The sequence below is a fragment of the Eptesicus fuscus genome, chromosome 14 (assembly GCF_027574615.1).
Source record: "Eptesicus fuscus isolate TK198812 chromosome 14, DD_ASM_mEF_20220401, whole genome shotgun sequence".
NCBI lineage: Eukaryota > Metazoa > Chordata > Mammalia > Chiroptera > Vespertilionidae > Eptesicus > Eptesicus fuscus.
The window spans coordinates 11,435,547-11,448,627 of NC_072486.1; the positions used below are offsets into that span (position 1 = coordinate 11,435,547).

Sequence of the window (13,081 nt, forward strand, 5' to 3'; positions counted from 1 at the left end):
TGGGGAAAAGGAAAAAAAAAAAAAAAGCCAAACCTGCTACCCTTCCCAATGGCTAAACCCAAAGCTACCCTTTCATGAATTAAAATAATACCCACCTACCCCCGGCCTGGTGCAAGGTGCCACAGCACTTTATCTGGCGTCCAGGTTTGCAGCTCTGCCCCACCCTCTGTTAGCGGAGAAGCCCTGGATCAAAGCCTCCCGCGCCCTCCCCTGGCGAACGACCAGGTCTTCCTCCCCCCACCCCCACCCCCACCCCCACCCTCACCCCGGCCCGCACAGCTCAGCTGGAGAGCAGGCTGCTCCCGGCTCCAAACCAGGAGACCCAAACCCTTCCCAGCCCGCGGGGAGCGGCACCTGGAAGGGCCCCACGCCTCTGGAAAGGCGAGGGCGGACGACTCGCCCCCTGGCTGTGGTCCCAACCCCGCTGGCGAGGCCCCCGGCAGGTCCCCTGTCACTCACCCGCGGCAGCTGCGGGCGGTCGCGCGGGGAGGCCGGCGCGCGGCGGAGTTTGCTGACTCAAAGGCGCGGCAGCGGCGGCGAATGCCCAGGAGCGCACCCGAGCGCAGCCCCGCGCTCCCCGCGCACGCAGCGGCCCCGCGCCCGCGCGCAGCCCCCGCCGCCGGGCCACTGGCTTCCGCTGTCCGGGCCCCGGCCCCGGCCCCGGCTCCGGCCCCGGCTCCGGCCACCGCACCGCCCAGGCCAGGTGCTGCTCCCGTCGCCGGCTGCGCCCCGCCCTCCTGCCCGCCCGCCCGCCCGCGGGAGACCAGGCGGCCCCGGGGCCCGCTGGGCTGCGGCGAGCGGTGCAGCCGCGGGGGGGCGCCGGCGCGCCGGAGCCCGGATTCTGCCTCCCGGGGCGCTGAAATCAGACTAGGGAGGAAATACTCACGCAGCCGAGTGGCCGAGGATGAGGGTGTGCAAGCGGCACCCTTCGGAATCACACAGGATAGCCACCTTGGGCTGGCTAACCTCGTCCCTTCCTTGGGGGTAGGATGGATGAATGGGTAGATTATGTGATAAACAAAAAGGATAGAACGCTAACCTTGGAATCTAGGTGGGGGGCATAAGGGTGTGTACCATAGTCTTTCAACTTTTCCATATGTTTAAAATCTTTCATAATAAACCTTTTTTGGGGGAAAAAATGAGATCTGCCTGAACCAGTAAATCATTTCCCAAATGGTACCTTGGGCTGCGTCTGACCACTTGTTTGCATGGAAAATAAATGACTGTTACTAGTTTATGTATTTACTATATATACCCTTTATCATTATTTCAGAATGTGCTCTTTATACTTATTAAAAAAAAAAAAAAAGTTTGCTGCCGGGCTGGCGTGGCTCAGTGGTTGAGTGTTCACCATGAATCAGGAGGTCACCGGTTCAACTCCTGGTCAGGGCACATGCTGGGGGTTACTGGCTAGTAGTCCCCAGTTGTGGGGCGTGCAGGAGGCAGCGATCAATGATTCTCTCTCATCACTGATGTTTCTATCTCTCTTCCTCTACCTTCCTCTCTGAAATCAATAAATATCTATATATTTTTTAAAAGTTTGCTGTAAAACTATGCTGTGTTGCCTGCAGCAACCTCATACATCTGATTGCATCATTTTATCTTGTGTTTGATTTAATCTCTGTCAGGTCCAGCCTGACGATTGAACCGGGCTGAGGTAGGGAGTTGGGATTTGAGAAGAGAAAGAAAGACAGGACAGCGGGATTCGGGAGGTCCACAGCTCTCGAGAAGCTCTGGCAACTTTTATTAGTAATACAGTGCTTTTTATACATAAGACACTAAGCAGGGAATCACTCACAAGGAAAACATTCTTTGTTTCTCTAAAATCACTACTGGAGGGATAAGTTGAAGGACAGGTTTCTTGTGACAATAAATCTCACTAGTTGGGTACATATTTCTTGGTAAGCCATGAAAGTAGCTCTTATCCTACTGATAGCAGTCATATAAACAAACCCTGGGAAAGCTCTGTAGGCAGGGGCTGCTCTCGTTATACTGATTAGTTGCCATCCAAACAGGCCTGGGAAATCTGTGCGAGTAGGTGCCAGCCTTGCTAGCCCCTACAGGTGCAAGGACCGTGTCAGCTTACAGCCTGTTCCCCACAGATCCCCCTTCTCTGTCTTTTAAGCAAAGTTCATGTAGTCCTATTTGCAGGGACCGGATACTGGATCCAATGGTTCGGAAGCAGACTGGAATTAAACAGAGAATAACGAGAGCAAGGATAACAATAATCAACAGAGACCAGATAAATGACTGCAATCCATGAAAAGACATAAGGCTTAGGATTTTATCAAAAATATTCTGTGCCACTTCGCTAGGAGGCAACAGAGCAGAACCTGTATCATTAATAGCTTGAATCTTTCCATGTAATCTACTGATGTCTGTTTTTTAGGCTACTAATAATAAAAGTAAATTTTAAATATCAATAACAAAGCTCTAATATTAAAACAATGCCAATGCAAAATTAAATTATATACATGTTATCATTTTTAAAACTTGAATGTTAAGAGCAAAACTATGGCTATTAAATAACAATAAAACAAGAGAGAAATCAAAACTATGGACATATTAACATTTTTAGCTACTAAATGAAAGAAAGTCTCTTTTGCTGCTGGTGTTCCTGGTGTATATTTACTTAGAGTCTTTTGTTTGCCTGCGTAAAACTTTGCACAAGACCTGCAGCTAATAGATGCTAGCATGAGCAGGAACATGGTTGAAGAAGTAGCTTCAACTTCTTGCTTTTCCATAATCTGCTGCACTTCAGTTGTTAACTTCTTCAGAGGACTCTATGTTGGCACCTCAGTCCCTTGCGTAGCTTTCAGTTTTTCTTCTTCCTCTGCTTTGCTGTCATTAGGGTAGTACTTAGTCCTTTCGAGTGAAGGGACACAGGAGCTTGTCTGAGTCCATTTCGGTGACACACGTAACTCTCTGGCACCCGAATTGGCTGCATTGCTCCTTCTGGAAAGATATAAAACACAACCTCTTCCCCTTTTTTGTTTTTTAGTAAATGATTGTAAGAGTATGAATGGTTCTTTCTACAATTGAGTGACATTCTTCTGCTAGATATGATTAGGTTTAAGTCCTTGGGGATTTACCCCTAAAGTTGGTATAGGAAGGTGGATAATATACTGAGAACATTGCTTCTAATAAAATATGGAAATTGTTATTGTTAAATAATATTTTAAAGGCTGAAAATTAAATGAAAAATTCTTGTAAATTAGTGTGCCTTATAGTAGCTGTTTTAATAATTTTTGCTATACTTACTATATAAGTACTATTACTATATGTTGATGGGCTTCGTAGTAAAATCTGTTAAGGTATAAATAAGAGCTTGTATTTCTACTGAAATATAAGGGGTTTGAAGGACCTTTGTTTTTTGCTCTGTGTTTTCTGCTGTAGTTTGAAGGTTGAGCCTATAGGCGACTAGCTAGCTATATTATAAGTACTTTTATAGTAAGGCTGACTACTAATTTACTTTTAAATTTAATATTTTAATAACAATCTTAGTTTGCCCTGTAAATATTAATGGAAAGGATTATTTGTATCCCTGAGAAAGCCCTGAGCATTCCTGGTGTTAGGCTGGATTTAGATATAGGGCAGCTGCTGTTAGCCATGTCTCTGTTATCTGGGTCCCGATCTGAGCTGGGCCAAGTCTCTGTCTGTTACCTGGGTCCCAATCTGAGCCGGGCGTGGGAAGTGCGAAGCAGCCATGGGGCAGGAGACCTCCCTCAGAAGGGGCTAGAGTTCAGGCCCCTGTAATGTTGGGGGGGTGAGGTTCTGTGCCCCACCTCTGTTGACCCCCAAGTTCTCTCCTGATGGCCCCTCTGTGACTGTGCCTGTCTTAGGTTGTTCCTCCCCTGAGGAATCTTACCCGTCTTTGACTAACCAGCCATCCTCCGGGGCCAAGCAGGATGATGTGAGGTTCAGTTCTGTCTCCTTGGTAGCCTATGCCCCCGTGGCCTCCACGCCTAGCACCTGCCTTGGGATCCCCTCGCCTGCTGGCGGGGCCCCGGCATTGATCACATATCTTGGGGAACCCAGGTTTCTTCTCTAGAGAGGGCCGAGCTCACGCCATTGGGAAAGAGACAGATCTATGGTACCAGCCACTATGAGGCTTCAACCTCAGTATGAATAGAGAGCTCAGGCAACAGCTGCGGGCAATTATATTGTGAGAAGAGGGTCCCTCTTGGTAAAAAGAGCAAGAAGGGCCAATATAGAATGCTCAGGTGCCTTCCCAGAGGGCCCTCCACATAGTGGAAGGGATTAAATCCTTTTATGTCCTTTTAAATTGCTGCCAAACATTCAAAAAATTAGTTTGTAAATTTGTTTGGGATAAATGTATAATATGCTGTTGTAAAATATTAAAAAATTATAATGACATTGTAGAATAATATTATGTAAGGATATACTTTGTTCTAGGTATGGTAATTTAATTTTAAACTGGCCGTTAATTTCTTTTAGTATAGACAAGGCCTTAGTAACTTTCTTAGAATATTTAATTAAATTGCTTACAAAGACATTGGCTTTTCTTTAAGCTGAAACCCTTGATTACAATTTAATAAGCTAATATATTTAAGTAATTAAAGTAGGTATCTTTATTTAAAATAAAGTAAATTATATCTGATTTTATAAACTGTAAATGTTGCCCCGCCTCTAGCTTAATTAGGCGGCTAGTTGAAGTTAGGTAGTAAATGGTGGCTTTTATTCTGTTTCTAGATTTTATTTGTATTTAATTATTTAAACACTAGTTTCTTATGAAACTTAATTTATATGAGATCTTGATTATATTTTAAAAGGCTAATTTATAAAGTCTGATACTTTATTGGTCTGATCTAAAAGTATGGCTATATTTAAGAAATATATTGTTTTTGCCCTTCTTACAGGTGAAAACCTTTATAATATTTAATATATATGTATAAGTAAAATATATTAATTTATATTTGATAAAGCTTTCTATGTGACTTCAAGTATCAATTGGCTTAATTAAATTTAAAAAAATTCTTTTAAGAGAGAACAGACTTTTGAACATATCGGGCCCTATGAGATGCTCAAAAGTCACTCTCAGTCTTGAAATAACTTGGAAAGATTAAACACATATATGTATATATTTATATATATGCTTTAAAAATTATATACCTAAATTATCTTAAAGAATATCAATTATATTTAAACTGGATTATAGAATTAATCCTCTTTTAAAATCAGACCAATAACTAATATATTTTAAATTCTTAATTATTAGAGAAAACATAGCATTTTATTTTCTCAAAAATATATTTTTATATATTAGGTAATATAATTACTATATTTATAATTTCTCCTAATTTAATCTGTACTTTGAACTTTTAGAGCTTGTAAATTAAATATTTTTAGTAGTTCTTAGATTGATGACACTTTTATATTTCTAAGAGAAATACAAGACATAATCAATTAATGGCTTTAATTCTGTCCTCTAGATTTTTCTTATGAGGTAAATTTAAATTTTACTTTTTATTCGCTAGTAGCTCTGCTGGGGGAAGGGCATCTACCCCTTCCTCTATTAACAAAGGGTGTAGTTAGTTATCTGGGCTACTTAGATCTTTGTAATTAATATATTATTTATATTTTAATAATTTCTGAGATTCAAATCCAATTCTAATTATTTTAAAGCATTTATTTTGAATAAATTCTATGACAGAGATAAATTTACTTATATTCTTGAAGGCTTTAAAAGTCAACCTTTTAACAAACTTTATTAGTATTTTAAAAACAGCTCTTTATTATGGAAATGCGAATCTTGTTGCTGGAATTAGCTTGAATTTCTTTTAAGAAGACTTTTTCACCATTTCTCTTAGGAAAAATAACCAGTTCTGGGTTTTTAATTTTCTATAGCTTTTGCAGAGAGATTCTAGCTGAAGACAATCTAAATGTCTGAAATCAGACTATGCGCGCATTCTGTCTTACAGCTAAGTTCTCTCCCCACTAGCACAGAAATTCCAGACACATTTCTAAATTTTTAAGGCTTTTTCATGGCGAGAAAGGAAACTTTAAATTTGCATACTGGGAGAGTGGGCATCCATATTGGATCGTCACATGTCTCTTCCTTCCCCCATATCCTGCTTACTTCGGGAGAAATATTAGTAACGGATCTGGCCAAATTTCTGTTTATGCTTAAAAGAAAGACAGCTCTCAAATTTTTTCTTTATTTTATGCTTTCTAAAGTAATAACTTTAACCTACTTTAGCCAAGATTCGCATTTCCCTGTAAATTCTTTTATAATCCTTAAATGTAACTTTAAGTAATCTTATTGTAAGTAATCTCATTGCGGGAGAGCAGATAGCCCTGCCCTCTCCTGCCACTCCTGGTGTAATCCTTTTATAGTTAAACTGCTTCTACCTAGTAAAAGGCTAAATGTCCTTTCAGGAGTAGGTCTATATACCCCTGTAGGGATGGCCTGTGGTCCCAATTCTGGAGTTAATACATATCGCTTTATGGGTCCAAGGTCCACGCCGGCACTTCCAGGGGTTGCTCGGAGTAACACCTGTATCCGTTTTGCTCCTGGGGCAGGCTGGATGCTGCGCAGCCAGCTGGCCTTGAGGCGGCACAGGGGCAGGAGGGTAAACAGATAGTGCCCCCATTATTTGCTGGGGCTGAGCTGGCCCCTTTCTGGAGTTTCCTGACTGCTGCTGAGGCAAGGGATTTCCCTGGATATCTGTCTTAGATTTACACTCATTTGCCCAATGTTTTCCTCTTTTACATTTAGGGCACAGTCCAGGTTGTTTGGGACCTCTGCCATTTCCTTTATTAACCCCTTTATTAGAGGGACACTGTTTTGCCATGTGTCCTGCTCCTCCACAAGTGAAACACTTGTGTGTTTGACTTTTCCCTGTGCTGAACTGTTGCTGAAGAATTCCTTCAGTGGTGGTTCCCTTTAATGCGGCTGCAATAGCGACTCCTTGTATATACGAGGGACCAATATCTGTACAAATGCGGATATAATCTGAGAGAGTCCCCTTTCTTTGATAGGGCCGCAATGCAGCTTGACAGGCAGTGTTAGCATTTTCATACGCCAACTGCTTGACTATTAACATGCCAGCCTCTCCATCCACCACTACTCGGCCAACAGCCTGTAACAGCCGAGAGACAAAATCCTGATACTTTTCATCTGGCCCTTGAATAATCTTTGAGAGCTCCTCTGTTTTTTGACCAGAGGTGGGAAGCTTTTTCCAGGCTCTGATCCCAGCTCTATTAATTTGCCCATAAGCTTCCTGGGGGTATTGAATTTGATTATGGGTATCAGCATAGTCTCCTTCTCCTACCAGCATTTCATAAGATTACGAGCAGCTTGTTCCTTAGCCTTTTCAGCATATTCTGATTTCCACAAGAGATAATCTCCTCCTGATAAACAAGCCTTGGCAATAGCTCTCCAATCATTAGGTGGGAGAGCCTCTGAGGCTACAGTTTCCAAGATGGTTAAAGTATAAGGAGAAGTGGGCCCATACTGAGCACAGGCTGTTTTTAACTCCTTCAGGGTTTTAAAAGGAAGCGGGTCGTAAGTACGCTCACGCTGCCCCGTGTTAGGGTTCACCCGTCCCATAACGGGGAAGGCCTGAGTGCCCAAGTCCTCACCAGCCTTTCGTGCCTCCTGCAAAGCCATCTGGAGAGGGGAGAGTGGAACTGGCGCTGCACAGGGCAGCGGAGAGCGGCGGGGACTGCCCCCACGGCTTCTCTTTTTCTTGCCAAGATGCTTTAATCCTTCTAAAAATTGTTCTAACACATCCTCCATATCACTACCCTCTTCAGTTCCAGCAGAAAAATAATCTTCCTCCTCTTTTGCCTGAACAACACCTGTATCATCATCATGACAAAGAGCAGTAGCTTCCTCAAGATCTTCCTTATCTTGGGGATTTAATTTGTCTTTAAAATTTACATTACTCTTTTTTAATATGCTGTCTTTTTCAGACCCCTTTTTTGTGCCAGTACACTGCTTCTCCTTTTCTCCTGGCTTAAGAGATGGTTGATTATGTTCATGCCTGGGATCTAAACAATCCCGTATCAAATTCCATAAGGAAAATGCATCCTGAATGAATTTAAAAAATTTTTTTAGCCGAAACCGGTTTGGCTCAGTGGATAGAGCGTCGGCCTGCGGACTCAAGGGTCCCAGGTTCGATTCCGGTCAGGGGCATGTACCTTGGTTGCGGGCACATCCCCAGTGGGGGGGTGTGCAGGAGGCAGCTGATCGATGTTTCTCTCTCATCGATGTTTCTAACTCTCTATCCCTCTCTCTTCCTCTCTGTAAAAAATCAATAAAATATATTTTTTTAAAAAAATTTTTTTTACTTGCTTGTCATTAACTTTAGTTCCTTTACTGTTGAGCATAGCCTTTAACATTTGCCCATAAAGGGCATTTTCTCTAGATTCTAACTGTCCCATGCTTTACTCCCGACTATCAAAAAATGCTCCTCCCTTACCTTATCGAGTGTACTCTTTATCGGGAGGAGATCCTCACCTTCTGCTTCCCAAGTCCTCAGGTCCCTGGTTGGGCGCCAATTTGTCAGGTCCAGCCTGACGATTGAACCGGGCTGAGGTAGGGAGGTGGGATTTGAGAAGAGAAAGAAAGACAGGACAGCGGGATTCGGGAGGTCCACAGCTCTCGAGAAGCTCTGGCAACTTTTATTAGTAATACAGTGCTTTTTATACATAAGACACTAAGCAGGGAATCACTCACAAGGAAAACATTCTTTGTTTCTCTAAAATCACTACTGGAGGGATAAGTTGAAGGACAGGTTTCTTGTGACAATAAATCTCACTAGTTGGGTACATATTTCTTGGTAAGCCATGAAAGTAGCTCTTATCCTACTGATAGCAGTCATATAAACAAACCCTGGGAAAGCTCTGTAGGCAGGGGCTGCTCTAGTTATACTGATTAGTTGCCATCCAAACAGGCCTGGGAAATCTGTGCGGGTAGGGTGCCAGCCTTGCTAACCCCTACAGGTGCAAGGACCGTGTCAGCTTACAGCCCGTTCCCCACAAATCTCCTGTTGTTTTGTACAGTAACATGCAATACAGGCTTGTAACCTTGGAGCAACAGGATACATCGTATAGCCCAGATGTGTAGTAGGTTATATCATCCAGGTTTGTACACTATGACATTTGCACAACGATGAAATCATATAATGACATGTTTATCAGAATACATTTTCATCATTAAGCTGTTATATTGTAAATCAGAAGACGCCTTAATCAATAAGCCAAATTTTATTTGGAGTCCTGTTTGCTAGCACTACTGGTCCCAGAGGAAAATCTTGCTTCTCAAATTCTGGGGCCCCATATGGTGGAAGTCTCCCTTATTTATATGTTTTTCGGCTATTTGTTTTCCAAATTTGGAATGAGACTTTCGGACCTTCTGAGAAAAAGTCCTGTATGCTGGGACAGGCCGTGAGACCATATCTCAAGGCCTGGCCTGGCGCCAGCACTGACAACTCTGTCTGGGGCATAGTTTATGGCCTCTCTGGAATGGGGAGTAGTCTTATTTTTCCCTATTATTTAAGCAAGCAAACGTTTACAGAAGCCAGAATAGCAGGGTTAAATTTTAAACAGCAGTTTTTACCCAAGATGGAGGTTACTATGCTTCAAAGCAACTTGTGACTGTAATCACTGAAATTGCTAGTTGGTGACTACGTGGCAGAATAATAAACACAGCCTAATATTTCATTTTTCAAGCACGAATTTTCTCCTTAAAATATAGCTGGCTGCTGATTATCATTCAGGGCCACTCCAGGCCCAACTGAAAATGGGCCTCCACACCTAAATGGATTTTGCATAACAAAACTCCGAAATCTGCAATATTATGTCTTAGGTTCTTGGATCCTGAACTTGCATCGCTGAAATATGAAATCAGGTATTTATTTTCCTAAAATTGCACCTAAGTCATAACGCACAAGTGAATGTAAGCATAATCACTTTTGAAAATAAAATTAAAGTCTGTTTTTCAAATTCTTGTCTCTATGCTCCACAAAGAAAAGCATTTTGACTGGAAAACAAAATGCAGCGTGTGTCTAAGGTCCTAAGAGATTTTGCAAAATTTAAATCTTTTTGAATTTATTTCGTCAAGAACACGACCTTACACCTGTGGACAGAGCAGCAAAAACCTTCGGCAAGTCTATCAGAGGTCATTTAAATATGTTAGAATTATGGCCCTAAGGAAAGGAAGAATATGAAAAGAATTCAAAACAGAATGAAGCAGTAATGGATTGTTTAAACCCATCCCATCAGTGTAGCAGCTGGGTGGGTAGTGTTTCTGGCTTAACAATTGTAATTGAACCTGAATCCAGTCACCTGAGCTAAGCTACTGCTACCTTTTTTAAGTTTCGACTTTTTTTGTTACACCATCAGTAAGCAAGTAAACTGGGACGGTCTGGCGCTTAAGAAATCCTAGTTTGTTAATGAAATCACCGTAAAATTGCCCTTAAGAAATTATTTTTTAATATATTTTTATTGATTTCAGAGAGGATTGGGGGGGTGGAGAGAAAGAGAGAGAGAGAGAGAGATAGAGAGAGGAACATCAATGATGAGAGAGAATCATTGATCAGCTGCCTCCTGCATGCCCGGCACTGGGGATTGATCCCGAAACCCGGGCATATGCCCTGACTGGGAATTCAACCATGACTTCCTGGTTCATAGGTCAACCACTGAGCCATGCCGGCTGGGTAAGAAATTATTTTACCTGTCCAAATCCTGCCTCAACAATGACTTCTACATTTACTGAGTTCAAACCCAAGCTTCACCACCTCTCATGCTGTGTGATCCTGGGAAAATAACAAACTCTCTGGGCCTCATTTTCCCACCTGAGAAAAGGAGGGCCATAATAATAGCACCAGCCTCACAGGGTTGTTGTGGGGATTAAGTGAAATCACTCAGGTGAAGCTCTTGGAACTGTGCTGAGTGCATAGTAAGGGCTTGACAGATTTTTTTTATGATTATAACTTTGTTATTATAACTGTTATTATACCTTGATCCTCTTTTCTAATCTTCCATCTCCAAGCTAAATGCTCTTAGACGTATTAAGGAAAGCCACCTCCATCCCCTGCCTCTAACTCAAAAGTCATTAAAATGACACTGAGTCCTTCCTCCATCTCCTAGGACAGTGGTCGGCAAACGGCGGCTCGCGAGCCACATGCGGCTCTTTGGCCCGTTGAGTGTGGCTCTTCCACAAAAGAGCCTGGGCGAGTCTGTTTTGAAGTGGTGTTAGAAAAAGTTTAAGTTTAAAAAATTTGGCTCTCAAAAGAAATTTCAATTGTTGTACTATTGATATTAGGCTCTGTTGACTAATGAGTTTGCCGAGCACTGTCCTAGGAGAATTGCAAAATCCCCAGACAGTAAAAATGAAAGTTGCCTGGCCTCAGTGTTCAGAAATTATAATTAACTGACACGTTACATTTAAAACTCTAAATTTACATGAATGGCCCTGCCTTCTTGAGAAACATTGTCATGGTAGATACTCATAATGTACAGAAGATGGTTTTTATTATTCACTAAAACAATAATGGGCCTTAGCTGATTTGGCTCAGTGGATAGAGAGTCAGTCTGTGGACTGAAGGGCCCAGGGTTCGATTCCAGTCAAGGGCACGTGCCAGGGTTGCAGGCTCGATCCCCAGGAGGGGGTGTGCAGGAAGCAGCCGTTAACTGGTTCTCTCTCATCATTGATGTTTCTGACTCTCTCTCCCTCTTCTTTCCTCTCTGAAATCAATAAAAATATTAAAAAAACAATAATAGAAAGTGAAAAAAAAATTTAAACAAGTGACAAATAATTTGGGTTTTGATTTCTGATCTTTACAAATATAATCTTTATACACGAGTATAAAGACATACAGATTAATGTGGATAAAAATAACCACTCTTGATTATCAATCTAATGTGTTTTTTCGAAATACCTTTTATGCAGCCCTCCCCAAAGAAAGACTAGAAAAACATTCTGAGCCTGGTTACCTATCTGTGATACGGAATTTTCGGACTGGAACCCAGATTCTTTGTCCGCCTGAATGGAAGCATGAATCCACGGACAGAAAGTGGTATAGCAAAGGTGGAAATTTATTGAAGAACAAGTACACACTCCCACGTGGGGAACGGGAAAGAGTCCCACAGAATGGACTCCCACATAGGGAGGGGGAAAAGGGTCCCACTGAGTTCCCTTTCCCTATGGCTTATAAAGGCTGCAGATCCTGGTGCCTGATATCCCCTCTGATTGGTCACTATTCCCTTAGACTGGTTACTATAGTAACTCCTGGGCTCAAAGGTTGAATCTCACATGGGACGTGTGAGGTTCTCCTCCCCTCCTTCCCTATTGTTTTCCTATTCCCTTTGGACTTACTTCTCCCTCTGGATGAAGGGCTTCCTTCTCTTTATTCTGTAAATGTAGACCTTGTGCTGTTCCCAGCTTCCTCATTCTATGGAAAAGTACCTGTTGCAGCTTTCCAGCTCCCCCATTCTATGGAAATATACCTTCTGCTGCTCTGTAGTCCTGTGCTACCTCCATGGTCCCCTTAATTTCCAATATTTCCTAAACCTGTCCTATCTTACCCCTAAAATCCCTGTTTCATTTGTAAGATAAAGGGGTGCAGACTTCTCATCTATCTTCCCACCCCTCTGTCTTCCTTACTTTTGTTAGTGGACTACTGTTCTCACAGTTAACACTCCAAACCTGCTAACTGTGGCACTGCCTCTGACCTGCTCCCTTGCCCTGATCCACTCAGGTGCAAGTCACACGCATTTCATGTGGTCAGATCTTGGTGTTACTCACCTGCTTTCCGTCCTCCTGTCCAAACTCTGGCTCTCAGAATCCTGCAGTCACCTCTTCACAGTGGTTTGATTTAGTGGTTTTTTCAAATGTTTTTAGCAATGGGATCCTTTCTTTAAGTTAACCCCATTTATAAAATATAAACTGTACTTTATTACTATAATTGGAAGAATTTGATATTGTTTTTATCATAAAGAAATCCGTGACCACCGGAAGCTGCTTTCTTGAACACCAACATCTGAAGTCAGGGGCTTGTTAATGATTGTTGGAATGTCCTATCAGGGTCAACATCCAATTTATTTCTCTATC

The 13,081-nt window shown here is 42.3% G+C and overlaps 2 protein-coding genes across 3 annotated transcripts in view; both read right to left on the reverse strand.

The window, feature by feature from the left end:
• The window catches only part of SNX10 (sorting nexin 10), a 48,824-nt gene extending 47,911 nt beyond the window's left edge, over positions 1 to 913 (reverse strand). Inside the window, exon 1 of one of the 2 annotated variants that reach the window (XM_054726357.1) lies at positions 887 to 913. The gene's annotated coding sequence lies outside the window, so the exon portion shown is untranslated. Of the gene's footprint in view, positions 1 to 459; positions 631 to 886 lie in introns of those variants that run through there. The other variant, XM_054726356.1, reaches the window with a different exon arrangement.
• On the reverse strand, positions 456 to 12,511 carry LOC129151500 (endogenous retrovirus group K member 5 Gag polyprotein-like). The gene is given in 4 exon segments (XM_054726604.1): positions 456 to 867; positions 6,658 to 7,312; positions 7,315 to 8,016; positions 12,478 to 12,511. Coding segments are annotated over 4 exon segments (1,803 nt in total).
• Positions 12,512 to 13,081: the final 570 nt, after the last annotated feature.